Genomic DNA, 21,117 nt, shown 5'->3' on the forward strand with positions numbered 1-21,117 from the left:
ATCACCTGGTTGCTATCGGCACGATTGAAGGCGGCCTGTCTGTGAGAGAAGTTGCCAGGAGAATGAGATGTTCTGCTTCAACAATCAGCAGACTAGTCCAGAGAAACCAGGAAATCGTCTCTGTGAGGGACAGGCCACATCCTGAAAGGCAGAGGGTCACCACACCGGTCATCGTTTTCAGACTGCAGTGGCTACAGCACAAGAAATTCCAGGAAGAAATAACCAGCGCTTCAGCAGAATGACTGTAGCTCACTGTCTGCTTATTATTATTATTATTATTATTATTATTTATTTCTTAGCAGACGCCCTTATCCAGGGCGACTTACAATTGTTACAAGATATCACATTATTTTTATATACAATTACCCATTTATACAGTTGGGTTTTTACTGGCGCAATTTAGGTAAAGTACCTTGCTCAAGGGTACAGCAGCAGTGTCCCCTACCAGGGATTGAACCCACAACCCTCCGGTCAAGAGTCCAGAGCCCTAACCACTACGCCACACTGCTGTCTGCATGACAATGATTTGCATGCTCAGAGGCCGTTCAGGGGTAACATGTTGACAGCGGAGAGACTAAATTCTCATCTTGTGTGGGCCAGAAAACATCTGAGGTGGCGGCAGAGAGAGTGGTGGAGTGTTTTATTCACCAATGAATGCCGTTTTGCCCTTGACAGACCTGATGGAAGACAACGTGTGTGGAGACATCGTGGTGAGCATTATGCTGACTGTAGCGTTGTTCAAGCCACCCGGTGGGGCGGTGGAAGTGTGATGATGTGGGGAGGAATCTCCTTTAACACAAGAACGCCTTTGGTGCAGATTGAGGGCAGCCTTATTGCTCAGCAATAAATTGACGAAGTCCTTTAGGCAACAGTTTTTCTGTTCCTGCAAGCCAATCTGGAAGTGTCGATTTTCCAGCAGGACAATGTAAGACCACACAGTGCTAGATTACAATTGCACGACTTCAACAATGTTGAGGTCTTGTCATGATCAGCTTTTTCTCCTGGTACCATCCACAGGAGACCACCAGCTTTTTCATGTTTATGTATATGTGCTCTTTTTGAAAAAAATAAGAAAAAAGTTTAATTTTCAATGTAAATACGGTGTTTCTGCTCTGAAAATGCTATGTATGATGTTCATAAATAAAAGTATTAAGTTGTATCCGATTGTTTGTTTTTCATTTCTATATCGAAGCCGTTTTAAAATGGAGCCGCACGTTTTGTGGGTGCGGCGGTTGTAGTCCGAAATCTTAGCGGTTCTAGTGTTAAATCTATTAAAACTGAGTGTTGTGTTTCTTTTGTACATCAGTGTGTGTGTGTGTGTGTGTGTGTGTATCTATATATATATATATATATATATATATATATATATATATATATATATATATATGATATTGCAATTGTGTGATTAGAAAACTTCGATATTATTGATATCGAAATGCATGCACAATATCGATAGAACATTTTTATATCGTTGCCCACCAATACTTTTTTCATGTAAAAGGATTGCTAAGTAAACAATTGACAACAAAACAAGGTTGATATTGTTTTTTCTACAGTAACAGTACTGTAGTGGTAATATAATATCTTTAAGTCAAATTATGTTGCATTTCAAGTCACTATTCCGTAATACTGTTTACTCACTTTTAAACCTGTCATATATATATAAAAACTGATTTTATCCCCTTTTAATCAAACTATTGAGAATGCAAGGTGTTATGGTTGATTGCAATTTAGTGTATTTAGTACAAGTGAATAAAAAAGAATAGCTCATCAAATGAAATTACATAGATTACAGAAATTACTGTAAAAAAGGGTCTTCTGCATTTACTGATTGTGCTTGGTAGAAACATACGGGAGCAAACATTTCTGGTACTTGGACAAATAGTTAAGTATCAGTAATCACTATTAACTAATCACATGGTAGACGTCTAATTTCCATATACAGTACAGGGTACCACCTCGAAGGAGTGATCTTAGGTCAGTGTCAACTCTCACTGTTGAAGTGATTTGCATATTTAATAATCAAGGCTAGGATTAAAAGGGTAGCTGGAGCAAGAAGATGCTCAATAGGTTGTAATTATTGGCATTATGAAGAAGAGTCGACAATGACCTTGGGTAATCGGGCAGTTTAGGACAGTTATTATGAGAAGGAAGTGGGACAATACTTCTTCAAAAGGCACCTGTAATTATAAGCAAGATGTTGGCAAATCCATTTGGAATTGTAATTAACCAGTATGGATATTGAGCAAAGAAAAACAGATATTGCTATTTCTCCAACATCGAGCTGTGTCCAGCCCTACACAAGTTAAGGTTTTGAAACAATAGAACTTCATGGGAATGCATGAAACGCACTGATTGATGTTCATCAGTTTTTTTAATTATTCTTACAACAGGAAGTAAAAAAAGAACTTCCACCTAATCCAATGAGCATTCTGATTGGAAAGCTTATTTTATTTAGTTAATTAAATCCTTGTGTGTGTGCTAATTTCAAACGTATTAAAATATTTTTGTTCACAGGAGGAAGCGCTTAGAAAAAGTGGAGAAGCAAAGTATGCCCACTTGAGCAATGATCTGCATGTGTTAATTGAAGTATTCGCTCCACCTGGAGAAGCCTATTCTCGAATGAGTCATGCCTTGGAGGAGATAAAAAAATTCTTAGTTCCAGTAAGTGAATCTATTTCTTCCACTATAATTCTTAAGATAAATGTGACACCAAAGGGGGACACAAACTAAACGTATATTAAACTGTTTCTCACATGTCTCATTAATGTTATGATGTAAATGAAAGAATGTGAGTCATTTTGGGTGGTGTATCTTTTAGTGTGGTGTTTGGATATTATTTTCTACACATGTTTTTATGAGTTTAATTCTAAAGGATACAAAGAAGCATACCAAAGAAGAAAAAAATACTGAATTGCAAATGAATAATGAACTATGGCCCTGGCTGTGAGAAGTGGCAGACATATGTGTATGAAGTGTCCTTGGTATTTAATTTACATTTATGCCAGATTTCAGGTCATATGTCAAATAGTGGTATGTGTTGAGTGATAGAAAAATGTAAAATAATCACTATGGTTAAATCCCGCACCAGTAGTCCTGTAGACTGTACCTATATGGTAACAGTATCCTGGGAGACAGTCAGCATGGTTTTAGGAAAGGGAGATCATGCCTAACTAACCTGCTTGATTTTTTTGAGGATGCAACATCGACAATGGATAATTGCAAAGCATATGACATGGTTTATTTAGATTTCCAGAAAGCTTTTGACAAAAGTCCTGCATAAAAGATTAACTGAACGCAGTAGGGATTCAAGAAATGCATGCACATGCATTAGGGAGTGGTTAACATGTAGAAAACAAAAAATACTGATTAGAGGAGAAAACTCAAAATGGAGCAAGGTAACTAGTGGAGTACCACAGGGATCAGTATTAGGTGCTCTGCTATTCCTAATCTACATTAATGACTTTGATTCTCGTATAGTAAGCAAACTTGTTAAATTTGCAGACGACACAAAAATAGGAGGAGTGGCAAACACTGATGCAGCAGCAAAGGTCATCCAAAATGATCTAGACAGTATTCAGAACTGGGCAGACACAAGGCAAATTACATTTAATAGAGAAAAGTGTAAGGTACTGCATGCAGGCAATAAAAATTTGCATTATAAATACCATATGGGAGATACTGAAATTGAAGAAGGAATCTATAAAAAAGACCTAGGAGTTTATGTTGACTCAGAAATGTCTTCATCTGGACAATGTGGGGAAGCTATAAAAAAGGCCAACAAGATGCTTGGATATATAGTGAAAAGTGTTGAATTTAAATCAAGGGAAGTAATGTTAAAACTTTACAATGCATTAGTAAGACCTCATCTAGAATACTGTGTTCAGTTCTGGTCACCTCGCTACAAAAAGGATATTGCTGCTGTAGAAAGAGTGCAAAGAATAGCGACCAGAATGATTCCGGGTTTAAAAGGCATGTCATATGCAGACAGGCTAAAAGAATTGAATCTATTCAGTCTTGAACAAAGAAGACTGCGCGGTGATCTGATTCAAGCATTCCAAATTCTAAAATGTATTGACAATGTAGACCCAGGGGACTTTTTCGACCTGAAAAAAGAAACAAGGACCAGGGGTCACAAATGGAGATTAGATAAAGGGGCATTCAGAACAGAAATGGAGGCACTTTTTTACACAGAGAATCGTGGGAATCTGGAACCAACTCCCCAGTAATGTTGTTGAAGCTGACACCCTGGGATCCTTTAAGAAGCTGCTTGATGAGATCCTGGGATCAATAAGCTACTAACAACCAAACCAGCAAGATGGGCCGAATGGCCTCCTCTCTTATGTTCTTATGTTCTTTTGTTAAAGCACAATTTCCTAAATACGATATCATTGTGTTCTTGAATATCAAACCCCTGTAATTCTTTTCTATACTTATATTCTCCAAGACAAGGCCACTATACTGTATAAAAAGTAAACTTGGTAGGTCGGAGCATTAACTTTAGATTTAAGCATTTCCACTGTGATTAGAGTAAGCTTTATTTTCTGATAGGCTGGTGTATCTAAAATATGAATAGCCATGATCAATATCCAGCGATGTACTCTTAAGTTGTTAAGTCTAAAGACGTTTTATATTTTCATTTATTGTTATCATAAAAGTAAATATTCTCCTGTCTTCAGTAGTATTTGCAAAGAACATTTTCACCAAAAACCTAGCAAGCTAACTTTAATAGTCTATAAGCTTATGGCCTTAGATAATGTTCAAATAACCTAGTTAACACAAAGTATCTAACTTCAGACTTTAGCTGCAACATATATACATAAGATAACATACATATTACAAACAGTAACACAGTACTCAATATGGTATATGGTTACACTGTTTCACTATTTGATGTTAGTGTTGCAGCTAATTTGTTTTTTAATTAACAAGTGTAGGAAAGTTTCCAATGTAATAAGTCTTTAGGCCTAGAGCAGTTAATTAATATTAGCACAGCTTTAGTCTGGATTGCCAACCATGTTAATATTAATGGGGGCTCTCTCCAAGCTCTCTGGTCCCTTGGGTAGCTGTGCTATATGGACGTTTCCAAGTGTTTATTCTTGTGTCTCCTCTACTAACCTCCTGTAGTCTAGGAGAGAATGATATATTTTGGAAAATGGCATGCAATGTCAGCAGTATCGAGTTGGTGGTATTTTCCACTAGGGAAGTAAAATGATATTTTCCTCTTGGCTCTCACTGGTAAATAGCAAAGCATTGAAATGGAGTTCAAGTTTATCCATGATGTCTGGATGTGACAGAGCAGCACTTTTGAATATGTGCCTGAGGCACATGCAGCAGTTTAACTACTGTATCATCTGTCCAAAAAAAGGATGCCTTGCAAGTAGAGCAATCCTCCCACAAGCGCTACAGACTCTTCTGTGTCTTATTGAATCTGATTGTTCTGATTCTGACTTTCAGCAGTAGGTTTTCTCTAATTATACACTTTTGTCAGCAAATAGCTAAACAGTTATGTTATGAAAAATCCCTTATCAATCTAAACAAATGCTTTAATAAGGGGAAAACCATGAAAAACAGTGGCTTATTAAAAAAAAAAAACACATGTGACTGTATCAGAACTCAAAGTGTTCTTATGGACATGACAGCAAACAGCTCTGGTTATCAAGCAGCCAGGTAAAAACACTAAGATGTAAATAAGTTTACGGACTTCTTTTTTTATTAGTCTTTTTGTTAAACACCAGCTGCATACACTTACAAAAACAAAGCATGACACATGCAACTGCCACGAGGCATCATGAGAATAGTCAGCAAGAAAACTAGCAGATGTTACTTAATTTTCATTATCAGAAGCAGCTACTATGCTCAGAGCGGAGTGTCATTACAGAAAGAGCAAGTGGTTAATATTGTCAACTTTGCTGATGCTTACTAAAAAAAGATGCCACAAGGATAAACATGAGGTTAATAGAGGATAACAAATAACATCTAGCACGTAAGAGCCAATGATCAATATCTTTGTTATTTTAAGCATGAATTGCCACCATTATCCCAGATGTCCATAAAACAAGATATGTCTAGAGCACTTAAGGTTGTGCATCTTGTTTGGTGTAAAATTCCTGAAGCGGTCCTGTTCCTGTTGCAATATGTTTTTTTTTTTTTACATTTTAAAAGTGTGTTCTTTTAAATATGACAATATCTGCCTTCTTTTCACTCATATTCTTCAGCAAGGAGAAAATAACAGAAAGGAAAACTTACCAATCAACATCCTCTGTCTGCTTTCTGGTGCAGTATGTAGATGCTAGTGTGACTCAGAGGTTCAGTATTAACTAATTCTGATATACCGATTCAACACGCCAAACCGAACCCTAAAACAAACCTTGACCCTCATAGCTTTCAATTGGACTGTACGTTACTTCAAGTTCCTTAGTGGATACTGGCCCATTTTGGTCTATTTTGATTTGCCTTAGGTGCTTCACTATCTCAAATATACCACAACCTACAACCATAACCTAGTGACTTTTGCTTAGGCCTTTTCACACCCTATAGTGCTAGAAATGTTATATTACCTGAAAAACATCAGCTACAATTATTACATATCTTCCTTAGTGTTGCACACTATTTTGACCTCTTCTCCAAAATGGACCGCAATTGAGCCATCCCTGTCACTCCACATGTTATCTGAGCCCTCAGTACCATCCCTTGAATCAAGTTCTACCAGTCCTGTTTACTTCGCTCCTGTGTCTTATGTAAAGGGCATTTTGTGAACTTGGATCTTTACCCTGTTTAGAAATGAATTACTGAAGGCAAAGGCTGATGCACAGAGCTGTCTGCAGTCTTTGTCCAGATTAGATTTATTCATCTCTCTCTGGCTTATTTGTATGTCATAATTGGCTTGCGCAGCCAGAGCAATAGCACCAGTATTCAATGTAATGATCTCAGTAACATTTCTATCATCTCCATTAACCTACAGAAATGTATTATGTGCCGTAAGGAAACACAACATACCATTTTATCAGAGGTGACCGAACTTACTGCAATATTTATAGACCTTGTAGCTACTTGATATTTGGTCGGAATTCAGTATGTTATTATTGTTGTTTTCACAATATGCAACCTGTATTTCAGCTTGAAAGATGTCATCAGAAATAATTTCCATTGTGAAGAATATTCAAATCATTTACATGTCAAGCGTCAAAATAATTAAAAGGGAAGCCCACACTGATAAAACGAAGCTGAAGTGGTGTTCACTGTCCCGTCAAAGAGTGTAGATATTCTTAATATGGGTTTTCAAAATGTATTTTCTAATTTTTATATACAGCTCTGGAAAAAATTAAGAGACCACTGCAAAATTATCAGTTTCTCTGGTTTTACTATTTATAGGTATGTGTTTGGGTAAAATGAACATTTTTGTTTTATTCTATAAACTACTGACAACATTTCTCCCAAATTCCAAATAAAAATATTGTCATTTAGAGCATTTATTTGCAGAAAATGACAACTGGTCAAAATAACAAAAAAGATGCAGTGTTGTCAGACCTCGAATAATGCAAAGAAAATAAGTTCATATTAATTTTCAAACAACACAATACTAATGTTTTAACTTAGGAAGAGTTCAGAAATCAATATTTGGTGGAATAACCCTGATTTTCAAGCACAGCTTTCATGCGTCTTGGCATGCTCTCCACCAGTCTTTCACATTGATGTTGGGTGACTTTATGCCACTCCTGGCGCAAAAATTCAAGCAGCTCGGCTTTGTTTGATGGCTTGTGACCATTCATCTTCCTCTTGATCACATTCCAGAGGTTTTCAATGGGGTTCAGGTCTGGAGATTGGGCTGGCCATGACACTGTCTTGATCTGGTGGTCCTCCATCCACACCTTGATTGACCTGGCTGTGTGGCATGGAGCATTGTCCTGCTGGAAAAACCAATCCTCATAGTTGGGGAACATTGTCAGAGCAGAAGGAAGCAAGTTTTCTTCCAGGACAACCTTGTACTTGGCTTGATTCATGCCAAAGCTGCCCGATTCCAGCCTTGCTGAAGCACCCCCAGATCATCACCGATCCTCCACCACATTTCACAGTGGGTGCGAGACACTGTGGCTTGTAGGCCTCTTCAGGTCTCCGTCTAACCATTAGACGACCAGGTGTTGGGCAAAGCTGAAAATTGGACTCATCTGGGGGTGCTTCAGCAAGGCTGCAATCGGGCAGATTTGTCTTTGTGAAGGACGCATGAATCAAGCCAAGTACAAGGTTGTCCTGGAAGAAAATGAATTGTGTTGTTTGAAAATGAATATTAACTTATTTTCTTTGCATTATTCAAGGTCTGACAACACTGCATCTTTTTTGTTATTTTGACCAGTTGTCATTTTCTGCAAATAAATGCTCTAAATGACAATATTTTTATTTGGAATTTGGGAGAAATGTTGTCAGTAGTTTATAGAATAAAACAAAAATGTTCATTTTACCCAAACACATACCTATAAATAGTAAAACCAGAGAAACTGATAATTTTGCAGTGGTCTCTTAATTTTTTCCAGAGCTGTATGTATATATATATATATATATATATATATATATATATATATATATATATATATATATATATATATATATGCAAGTAATCCATGAGCAATTGAAGAAAGAGCCAAATGATGATTAAAACAATATAAAGTTAGCTGTATTGTTAATTATGATAATAATAAATTCACAAGCATCTGCATTATGGCCTCATTTGGAAGGCAGAAATGGCAGTACTGCCAGTGCTGCCTGCCAGGAAGAAGGGTGATTGAAAGCACCTGTTTTCTGAGAATTCTAAAAAGTGGGTGTTTGGAATGTCTATTCACCAACTGAAAGGCCTAAAGTGGGGGTGGTGTTTATACAACATTGAGGGTGTTACCATGTGTGGCAGGTTGCCCCGCCCCTGTGCGTATTTTTGTGTTTTTTGTGTATGTATTGGTGCACAGAGAATAATGTAGCATGAGTGATTTCAAATGTATATTTATATTTAGGCACAGGGATTGCACAATTATTTTACGTGCAGATAAAATGTGTATTAGTATTTGGGCACAGGGAGTGCACAAAGTAGTTCACGTGCAGACTGCTGCGATTCAATTGAATGATTGATTAGCAATCGAGTCTCGGTACAGCTGCATAAAAGAGTCAGTGTTTCACGCATATAGGGTTGGGTGTTCGCAGTGGAGAACGGGAGAGAGAGAGAGGAGAAATAATTAAAAGCCAAATGAATAAGAATTGCTACTCGTGTGGGGACATTATACTTGTTTGGGTTCATCCACTGTTTATTTGTCTGTTTGTTTTGGCCAACGTGCCATTTGTTTTGTTCAGTGTTTGTGTTTTGTTAAATCTTTTTATTTATTATTAAATTATATCCCAGCACTGTTGTCTATCTACTTCCTGGCCTGTCGTCTCCACAAAGCCATCTTGCCACACTATGGTAATCAATATTTGCCACAGAAACACATATGTATCAGTGGGATTTGTATGTTTTCTGTTCTGTTTTGTTCTGTGCCCTTTAGAAATTAATTGTCAGATAGATCATCAAGAATGAACTAATTTTAGACAAGAGCTGTGTTAAATAAAATTGCAGAGGAGTCAAAAGAATTAAAGAGAAGGTTTACCCTCTACAGCTGTCTAAAAGTGATCATAATAGTTTGATTTAACCTTGAAAGATAAAATGTAAATTCTAGTTGTTAACTGAATACTGCTTGATCCTATCACTCACAGTAACCAAGGTGTGACAGGCTACGTATTTACTAAATGTTGAAGGATAGGCCATCTACAATTGAATATTTCATAAACATGTACTCTCAATATCCTACTCTAAATGTAATGGGCAGTACGATGCACTGTTGTGAGTCTGATCCCTGTCGGTGAGATAAGGGTAAAAGCCAAAACCAAACCGGCAGAAGGGCCTAACTATTGCAGTACATCAGTTTTATAAACTATCATTGGAAAACTAAGTGCTCTGATTGGTTGTTTGTAATCACATGAGTTATTGCACAATTTTTCACTGCCATGTGATTAAGATCTACAGGCCTCATAGATATTCAGTTTTTTTATCTTACACATTAGTCTAACATTGTCAGAAAATAAACATTTTATACAATTGTATACATTTTAAATGTTAGTCAATTTCCATGGATGTTATTTCTTTTTAGTACCAAATGTAGCCGATCAGCAGTTTCTAAACTGGGGTAGAATGTAGTTGCGTTGAACCTTAACAAGGAATTGTGTATGAAAAAATCCTAAACAAAAAACAAGTAGGTTCATATTTTAAAGTCGGTGGAAGCAATATTCAAGTAAACAACAGTGCAGTGGTTGCAGCCATCAGTATGCATTAAAATGCAGTAGTCTGACTATATGAGTGACACCGAGTACACAAGCAAATCTCCCTCCCCTCTGGGTGAGTTCAGCTGATACACTGAGCCCGAGAGTCTGGAGGTGAGAACAAACAAAGGCCTGCTGTTTTCAAATCTAAAAGTGCAGAGACACAATAAATTCAAATATAACATTTACATATCGGTGTGTATAAAACATATAAGTAAACATTTTACAGAAAGCCATTACATTCAAGCTGCAGTATAACAATAAATAAATATGTAAATACATTTGCTTATCTAGAAAAATTAATGAACCATTAATTCAGCAGTAAGAAGTTCTTCAAGGCAATTTGTAGTCTCGCCAGCCAAATTATAGAGACTATTTTGCACTGAAGGATACACTCAACACAAATTAATTTAAAGTTTAAAATCTAATGTTATTTTTTTCATAAATTAACATAAAGTAATTTGATAAGAGCACAAACACAATCCAGGGTGTAAAGTCGTTAACTGCTTCTTTTAACTGCCAATACATACTTATATCTCCAAATTGCATACATTACATATCCAATTTACTTCATATTTACAAACCATTCTATCAGAGGTGGTATTCCCTTTACACTATGCCTCTTGAGATGCATTGTTTTTGTTCTCAAAACAACCATGTAATATAGTTTTCTAATGGAGAAAGCATACATTTTCTGCAACACCACAAATACCATGAATCTAGCAAATTGTACTACTTGAGAATAAAAAAAAAACTATTGAATTAACCTTTAGATTTTGGAAAACATTAGGAATACGGTGTTTAATTTAGGAATGGGGTGTTTACTTTAGGAATGGGGTGTTCTGCCAACCATGACGACTGTATTTGACAAGTTGAAATGGTTGAGCTGCCACAATGTAGCAGCTGAGCAGTAACTGCCTTCACACACAATTTTATAAGTGACAGTAGCAGTATTTTATTTTAGTGCATTTGGATTTTGAATTTAGAGACCTTGACCTGTATTTATAAAGCAGGAGCATGTCAGGAAATGTTTTGGACTGCATTGTAATCACTGTCATTCTAATGGTTTATGAATTCAGGGAAAAGAATACAGCAGTTTATTTCATTGTTCTATGTATGTGTAAGCACATACATAACATTCTGAGACAACCTAGGTGGGTGTGTCCCGACAGAGCATCTCACTATAAAAGAGAGTCGCTGACACACCCCTGGGCTGATGAGCTTGAGCATGACTAGGTAACAAAGCCTTGCTGCCTGTGAATACAAGCCGCTGACCACCGCGTGTGGAACCAGGGTCATGGCTGCGACTAAAGAATTGCTTTTTAGTTTAGGGGATTTTAGAATCCCACTCCAGTATAGTTAGGGATGTGTAAGGGGGGAACTCCCTGTACAGTGGGAGCAGCACTCAGCCATCTTAATGGAAACTTTGATTTGAAGGTGTTTTTTCACAGTGTTTTGTTTTTGCATTTTTGTATTCTTTTTTTGATCACTGGTAGTGTCATAGGGTTTTTTTTTTTTTTTTTACAAATAATTCCTGGATGCCTACAAGGCCTTTCAACATCACTCTCTGTGTCTCTCCTGTTCTGTCAGCGGACCCCCATAACCCCCCTTTCGCAACCACTATTGAGTGTTTTAAAATGATAGTTGAAGTACTGAGGCAATTCATTTTATAGTAATGTTTTATTCAGGTCATCTATAGCTTCTGTGATGAAGCCCTTCTAGTCAGGATGACCTGGGGCTCTATCACCACTTTTGTGTGGGTGTACCAAAAAAATCTCAGAGTCCGTATTTCTATTTTATCACGGTTTGCGCAATTTAATTATTTACCGACATGTACAAATCAAAACAAACAAACAAAATCTTAACTCCCATGGAGCACATACTAACAGTTTTTTTTCTTTTAAACAAAACCTAAACCTAAGGCAGGGAAGGCTAATTCATTTTACCTTGAAAAACCCCAAACATAGATCTTTCAAATAATACCTTTCTTATAATACCTTTGTGAATGTGTGGTTTGCAGTGCTCAGGTGAATAGGTGATACAGGTGCTCCAACAACGACAGACACAAAGTTACGGTTCAAAACAGTTCTTTATTTTTCCTCTTTTTCTCTGTTTGAGACTGTGAAATAATAATGCTGTCTCTACCCAACAATGGGTATTGTCAGTGTTTAAACCACAGGGTCCAGTCACAAAATAATAATACACAAAACAACACACAACACAGACACCGCCACTTCCCCTGACAGTGTGTGCTCTGAGTGCAGGTGCGGTGCAAGGCAATTACAGTAACAAGTTGGTGTAGTGTAGTCCGGGCTCAATGCTGGCCTGTAGTGACAGCTTCCGGATCGTGTCATAACCACATCAAAGGAAGAGATTACACTGTCACATCCCCAATTATACCCTTAGTCACGCCCACTGCGATAGCTAGTTCAGTCACGTCTCCTCCAATCCATGACTGACACATCGCGTACCGCTTTAGGGAGATGTCGTTGTGCATTGTGACTCCGCCCCTTTTCTGGCCGGCTGGCTTCCGACTGACCCTGGAATGAACTGCCAGACCGACCAGTACGAGGCACTCTATTCCTGTTAAACAGCGTCCTTACAGATCGGGAGGGAGATTGTTGACTAGGATTCATTCGCTGTCTGTCACAACCTTATAATACCTTTTGTTTTCAAACACCATGCATCCTTTCCCTAGCAGTCTCTCTCCACATTCCTCTTCTCTTTCACAACCTCTCCTCCTCTCTTTTTTACTTCTCAAACACTCTCAGTTTTATATACACCATGATTACAGCTTAACTAGGTGCACCTGTCCAATTGTTTGGGAACTGGCATCGATTTTGACTCCCAACCTCCTATGTGGGTTCCAAAATGGCCCCCAGCAACCACTCACCACAGTCCTAAAACCCCAAGTTATGGTAGCGCAGGTACACCCCATCACACTACACTGAGCTGCCTTTTGCTCCTGCATCCAACTCATTGTGGTTTGCCACTGTAATACTCAATAATTATATAACAGTTTAGAATTACAGCACACTGTAACCTGTCCTATTTAGAGTCCTGTCCTGCAGTGTTTCCTTTGGGCTCTCGGTAAAAACAGATAGCTCCCAGGGGTACATGTGACATGTGATGGGTCAACTTTAAAATATAAATGGATTTTTGTGATTGTATTAACAGAATATTATATGTCTGAGGCTTTAAAGTGCCTCTGGCCTCCTCACATGAGATTAATGTGAAAAAAAAGGAAGGCCAAGATCTGCCCATGATAAAATACAGATTAAACCCATCAATAAATATTAATAAAATCATTTCTAGACTAACTATGTTTTATGTGCTTAGTTAGGCCCAGCAGATATTTCATACAAAACCTGGATATCATAGCCTCTCAGTTCATTATACATTAGCTTTACAGTATCTGAATTACTAAAATGTGGTTGTTGCACATGACTGCTTTTTGAATGAAACTAAAATTGGCTCTGCTGTGAGCCCTGTTCATATGACATTTTCTGTAAGGTTTTTTTTCCCCCAAAAAATCTATATTCTGTGCTGCAACTCACTGTTGATCTCAAATCCTGTTGCATAAACTGCTTCCTCTGGAGAATTAAGTTTGTCATAAGTTTCAATATTTTTCATAGTGAAAATTATTTATTTTAGATACTTTCATTTGTAAAGTATGATTTTAAAAGGCTTGCTATAACAGCTATGAGGGTGTGACACAATGTGAGTGGTGTGGTAATATTAGCAGTTCTAACCAGTATTGTAATCTAACCAGGAATGTTAACCCTTTGCAGTCCTATGTCGGACCTGGTCCGACATTGCAATTATTCCTATCCGGTCCAATGTCGGACCCTGTCCGACATCATCAAAAAGACGCAAAAAACGGGTTTCTAGTCGTTTATTCTCCGGAAAGAGAAGAGAAAACCATTCAGTGGCCGAGTGGGAGCGACAGGAGCCGAGACAAGTCGAAAAAAAAAAGGGCGTATCTCATGAATAGTCATACTTGCCCCTGGCATCTGATAATGGAGGCCATAAGGAAACAAGCTGGCTGTGACTGCATCAGCGCTCAGAGAATATCACAGACATTTGCAGATCTTTTTTCAGATGTTATAGTAATAAAATAATGACTTGGATCGCGTTATTGAGGCGTTTGGTGATAAAACGAGTGATCAGGAGATGATTGATCGGTATGTACGACTATTATTATTATTGCTATTTATTTCTTAGCATATGTGAAAGCTATAGCGAACGAAAGGGTGGGGCGGGGCTGGAGATGCCTAGTGAGTGCTTTGTTGATATGCAGGGCCTTTTAAACCCGTTTGACTGTGGAAAAAAAATACTTTTAAACAGCGCGTCTAAAATTAACTGCGCGTGTGAAAATTAATTGGACCTAACGCGCCTGACACGCACTTAATAAATGGACTGCAAAGGGTTAACTATGGTGGAGTACTTGGGGATAAAGCAGCGATAATAGCCCGCTAACTCCAGTAGTGATCTCACCTGAGACTTGGTTTTCGGGATCGCCGTCTCCACCAAATCCTGGACTTTAGAGGCGACCGGCTTTACCCAACCATTACCCATGATGTAGCTGAGATACTGGGTCTCTTGTTTGCCAAATGCAAACGTGCCCAGATTAGCCGCCAGCCCCGCCTCCCTTAGAGACTATAGGACGGCCGAAAGTCTAATAATATGCTCTGTCCGGGTTGAGCTAAAAATTACCACATCTTCTTTTGATGGGGTCCAGGAACCTGGTCCATCAGTCAATGAAAGGTGGCTGTGGCTCCATGCAGTCCAAACGGCATGGTCTGGAAATGGAACAGACCAACTGTGGTAGAAAAAGCAGTTTTCTCTTATGAGCTCTGAGTTAGTGGAATTTGCCATTATCCCTTCGTCATATCCAAAGTCGAGATCAACCACACCTTTCCCAGTCGGTCAAGGAGTTTTACTCGGGGCATAGGCATACACATCGAACTTGGAGATAGCATTCACCTAACGAAAGTTCAAACAGAACTGAGTGGAGCCGTCCTTTTTAGGCACCATCACTATAGGACTGCACCACTCACTCCGGGAAGGCTGAATGACCCAGCTCAAGCATATCCCCTGCCTCCTTGATTGCGGGACCTCTAACCTTGACGCCTGCTGGAGTAATAATATCATGTTTAATAACATTTGTTCTACTGGTATGTCAGAAAAAAACATCACAAAACCTTTTCACCAACTCTTGGAGCTCACACTTCTGATCAGGAAGTAATTGTTACCCCATTGGAATGTTAACTGTAGCTGGTGGATTGACAATGGGACCAAAATCCTCTTCTTTACTTTCATTAGCTATAAACAGGACCACTTTGATAAATTTGCACTTCATTTCAGTGAAAGGGTTGTCTAATTTCATAATTTACTTTACCAGTCCCCCGTATCACCTCATATGGTCCCTGCCACTTAGCATACAGTTTAGATTCTGAAGTGGGAGGTAGCAACAGTACTTTGTCTCCTGGTCAATAAGTCTGAATTGGTTCTTGTTTTTTGTACCATTGCTCCTGATGATGCTGTGTCAAACAACCAACCAATTCCAGGCGGTCTCTCAACATTATTACATATTTGATTACGTTTTTAGAACTGTTAGTTTGATCTTTCCACCCTTCTTTTACAAGATCAAGTATACCTCGGTTGCCTCCCGTACAGCAGCTCGAAGGGAGAAAACCCGGTCGAACTGCAAACATTAGGTAGGGAAGGAGTTTAGCCCAATGTTTCTGCTCATGGTTGACAAACCGCTTCAGCATCTGTTTCAACATCTGATTAAAACGTTCCACCAGTCCGTCCTTCTGCAGGTGATAAGTGGAGGTCCTAATGGACCAAATTTGCAACCATTTATACCGTTCGTTTAAACATTTGGACATGAAGTTAGTTCCTTGATCAGGGAGGATTTCTTTGGAGATCCCTACTCTCGCTGTGATCTGGACTAACTATTTTTCAATTGCTAATGCATTAGTGGATCTCAATGGTACTGCCTCTGGATATCCAGCACTATCGCGTAGTCCAGCACTACTAAAATATAAATATATCCAGAGTCAGACAAGCTCAGTGGGACCAGCGGGGCCAGGTGAACCCGCCCTGGCGCTACTTGTTGACATTCCAGGGCACACCTCAACATACACTCCCATCCAATAAAATCGAGCCAATAGTCGTTCCAGAGTCTTTTCGCTACCTAGATGTCCTGAACAAAGGACATTGTGAGCCAACCGCATGATCTCACTTTGAAAAGACTGGGAAACTAGCAGTTGCTTTACAGTCTGACCTGTGCCCAAGGCTTGGGATACTCTATATAGTAAATTATGTTATGTGGTGAGGAGGTTAGCAAGCGTAGGGTAATTTTTTCCTTCTCGGACCCATAATTTCGGTATATCGAGCAGGCCTATTGCAGCTTCAGCACTGGGGGTCTCAGTGACCTGCCCCCGCAGGTCACACTGGATCCCAATCCCCTTTCCCTGGCATTTGTTAGACATTGAGGATTCTCCCAACAAATCCCAACCTTGTCTCATTGACATTCTCTCCCATTTTTCCGCCCTTTGCTCTCTTTTTGTTTTCTTTGAGCGGAACTGGGAGTGGAACAAATCAGCTTACAAAGGGAACATTTTACCAATTGTTTTCCCTGCTACCCCAATGGTTTTAGAGGGTCACAGAGGGTATGTGCCCGCTTTGCCTTAATGGTAATGATTCCATACTGATTCCTTTATCCTCCACTATTTGTTACTGTAATGGTTTGTTTTTCATGTCTATATCACGCATCTCTTCATCACACCATCCCTTCTCACCATTTGGGAGCTAAATATAAATTACATAATTGCAAGCTTACATTTTTTTGGTTGCTCAAAGCTGTTTTTAGAGATTAAATCAGAAAATGTGGGTGCTGTTGCCATGTTAATTAGTTATAGTAAATGGTGATAATAGATTTAGAAGAATGGATACTGTTTTTTAGATTAACTATGATATACAAAGACTAGCTTTCAAGACTTAAAGGTCTCTTCTTCAGGTATAAGGGGAAATGTAAAGAAACAGGTGTATACTTTAGAGTCATGTATTTACTTAAAATAACCAAATATCAACCTACATTCTTCTTTAATAACATCCACATGCTTCTGTACTGTAAGGACATACTTGTGTTCATGTACTGCATGCAGTGGGGCATCCTGGGTGATTTAAATGAACAGGAGCTCACTGGTTCACATTCTGGTTGCTCTGAGTGGTTTTTGGCTGAGGGCCCACAGGGATTTATGCATTGGTCTTTGTGATCCCTTGGGCTGGGGAGGGAAAACCGCATGGGCTTCATCACTTTTCAGCAAACCCAACTAGGCAGACGCCCTGTGTATCCAGGCAGAAACTCCCAAGATTTTGGCCTCCAGATTCCAGTAGCTTATCCTTAGGTTTGGTGGGTGAAAAGAAGTCACTGGCTTGACAGTGGGAGATGGTTGCAGTAGTGAGACAACATTCAACATTCAAATAGTATAAAAATCAACTGGATTTAGCTTTTTGAATACAGTTCACCACAGACTTCCCTGACACCTTTTTTTTCATCAACACATTTTGCCCTGAATATGATTTATACTATTTGCAGAGGAAGCTTTTTTATTATTCTGCAACCCTCTTTTCAGGAACATAATAAGCATATGTATTTTGCAATGGATTTACAAAGAACATTTATCTCAATGAAAGCATAGGGTGAGTAGGACGGTTAAAGCTAATGCTGTTTATTACCAAGGATTATTTTAATCTTTGATATTTCAATATTTACGCATAGGGGACAGGGTCTTTGTGAAGTATGAGCTGTCTTTAATGCAAGGTTATGAACCGCAATGAAATTAAATATTCAGCAGGATGTTCTATCTCTAGCCTTCTCATCTAATAGTTATGAAAGGTGTCATATTCATTTGAATGTTGCTGTGCATGTCAAGGATAATGTCTGGGTGTATTACCATTATATATTACCTGCTTAATGCAAATTAAGCCCTGAGCTAAATTACAGACACACTTAGGCACAGTTTACATTTCACAGAGATACAGTGCCTATAGAAAGTCTACACCCACTTGAACTTTTTTCACATTTTGTTGTGTCAGTGCCATTGAGAATATATATATATATATATATATATATATATATATATATATATATATATATATATATTAAAAATACAAAACTGAAAGATCATAATTGGATAAGTCTCCACCCCCCTGAGTTAATACTTGATGGAAGCACCTTTGGCAGCAATTACAGCTGTGAGTCTGTTGGGATAGGTCGCTACCAACTTTGCACACCTAGATTTGGCAATATTTGACCATTCTTCTTTACAAAACTGTTCAAGCTCTGTCAAGTTCCTTGGGGAGCGTTGATGGACAGCAATCTTCAAGTCATGCCACACATTTTTGATTGGATTTATGTTGGGGCTCTGACTGGGCCACTCAAGGACATTTACCTTTTTGTTCCTTAGCCACTCCAGTGTAGCTTTTGCTGTGTGCTTTGGGTCGTTGTCATGCTGAAAGGTGAACTTCCGTCCCAGTTTCAGCTTTCTTGCAGAGGGCATCAGGTTTTCCTCAAGGACTTCTCTGTACGTTGCTCCATTCCTTTTCCCTTCTATCCTGACAAGTGCCCCAGTCCCTGCCGATGAGAAACATCCCCATAACATGATGCTGCCACCACCATGCTTCACAGTAGGGATGTTGTTCTTTGGGTGATGCACTGTGTTGGGTTTGCGCCAAACATTACGTTTTGCATTTAGGCCAGAAAGTTCCATTTTAGTTTCGTCAGACCACAAAACTTTTTGCCACATGGCTACTGAATCTCCTGAGTGTTTTTTTGCATACTTCAAACAGGATTCAAGGTGGGCTTTCTTGAGTAATGGCTTCCTTCTTGCCACCCTGCCATACAGACCAGATTTGTGGAGTGCTTGGGATATTGTTGTCACATGCACACTTTGTCTTGGCCGTAAAAGCCTGTAGCTCTTGCAAAGTTGCCATTGGCCCCTTGGTAGCCTCTCTGATCAGTCTCCTTCTTGCTCAGTCATCCAGTTTGGAGCGACGGCCTCATCTAGGCAGGGTCTTGGTGGTGCCATACACCTTCAACTTCTTAATAATCGTCTTGACTGAATATCCAAGGGATATTCAAGGCCTTTGATATTTTTTTATACCCATCCCCTGATCTGTGCCTTTCAACAACTTTGTCCCAGAGTTTTTTTGAAAGTGCCTTGGTGCTTATGGTTGAGTCTTTGCTTTGAAATGCACTACCCAGCAGAGGGAACCTACAGGAACTGCTGAATTTATCCTGAAATCATGTGAATCACTGCAATTTAACATAGGTGGAGGCCACTTAACTGGGTGTGTGATTTTGAAGGTGATTGGTTACACCTGAGCTAATTTAGGATTGCTATTACAAGGGGGGTGGACACTTATCCAACCAAGCTATTTCAGTTTTTATTTTTAATTAATTTTCTACAAATTTCTAGAATATTTTTTTCACTTGGAAGTTGTGGGGTAAGATGTGTAGATAAATAATAAAATAAATATTTTTAATGCATTTTAATTCCAGGCTATAAGGCAACAAAAGGTGAACATTTTGAAATGGGGTGCAGACTTTCTATAGGCACTGTATATATTTTTAGTTTGGTCAGGCTGCAGCCTTGTTTCTTTTTGATTTTAGCCATTGATGTAAACATTACCATGTGGAAAACTTCCCACGCTGCCCCTGATTACTTGATTGAACCCTGCCCTCAAAAATTGTTGTGGTCAGTTTTGAGAGGGAGAAAGCATAGCTGGATTTGGAGTTGACTTTGCGGACTAGAATTGAACTGTAGAATTAATGATGGACAATCATTATTCTTCTGACAATTTATTTTTTATTTGGCAGGATTATAATGATGAGATACGCCAAGAGCAGCTAAGGGAACTCTCGTATCTGAATGGCTCTGAAGACTCTAGCCGAGGGAGAGGAGTTCGAGGACGGGGCATTCGGCTCCCTTCTATAGTTGCTGCAAGGTGATGCACTGAGAAGTTCAAGCCCTAATTATGAAGCATAAATGATTCACAGTTCCATGCATTATCAAAAAATATTTTTTAAAGTAATACGACAACAATGTTAATTATGTGAATGTCACTCATTAGTACCCACAGTAACAAGTCTGACCACAGCAGCAGCAGCTCAGGCATAGCACCTTCATCTCAAAAACATATTCAATAACAGGTCCTTGAGGCAGACTATGCTACTCCTGGTCCATCTCTTTTTGGGGAGTGGGACGCTTAAAGTTGTGTAAATCACATAATTGCCCTGCGTCATTTTTGGAAACACACATAAGGGACTGTAGCAGGGCGGTAGAAAGCTCTGTACATTTTATTTATTTTTAGAACGGGGTACCCCTCCGCCCCTGTGCAATGTATTATTTGGTATTTGTTTTGTTGTATTAGTAGTAGTATTATTATTATTGTATTTGTTTGTATTGTGTAAATATGACGGTGAAAGCCGTGTTATTGATTTGTATTTATTTTAAAATGTATTGACATCGTAGCCGAGTGTTTGTTTAATAGCGTGGATGGGAAGCCCCATCCACAGTAATTAAAAACCTTCTGCAGAAGGTGACCATCTCCAGAGTTTATTAATTGTTTAAATTGTTGCTAATCGGGAGATGGTCACCTGTATATAAGCCTGCAGTTTTCCCAGCTCGTGGTGGGGTGTTCAGAGGAGGAACGAGAGTGAGAGGAGAGAGCGAGAGGAGAGAACGAGCAAATTTAAAAACAAAA

The 21,117-nt window shown here is 38.8% G+C and overlaps 1 protein-coding gene across 2 annotated transcripts in view; it reads left to right on the forward strand.

The window, feature by feature from the left end:
* Window positions 1–21,117, forward strand: part of khdrbs2 (KH domain containing, RNA binding, signal transduction associated 2) — a 119,412-nt gene that overhangs the window by 68,814 nt on the left and 29,481 nt on the right. Inside the window, exons 4-5 of one of the 2 annotated variants that reach the window (XM_059025016.1) lie at window positions 2,518–2,664; window positions 20,231–20,358. In XM_059025016.1, coding sequence (XP_058880999.1) covers window positions 2,518–2,664; window positions 20,231–20,358 — 275 coding nt within the window. The remainder of the gene's footprint in view (window positions 1–2,517; window positions 2,665–20,230; window positions 20,359–21,117) is intronic. The other variant, XM_034019210.3, reaches the window with a different exon arrangement.

This window comes from Acipenser ruthenus, chromosome 6 (assembly GCF_902713425.1).
Source record: "Acipenser ruthenus chromosome 6, fAciRut3.2 maternal haplotype, whole genome shotgun sequence".
In the NCBI taxonomy this organism is placed as follows: Eukaryota; Metazoa; Chordata; class Actinopteri; order Acipenseriformes; family Acipenseridae; genus Acipenser; species Acipenser ruthenus.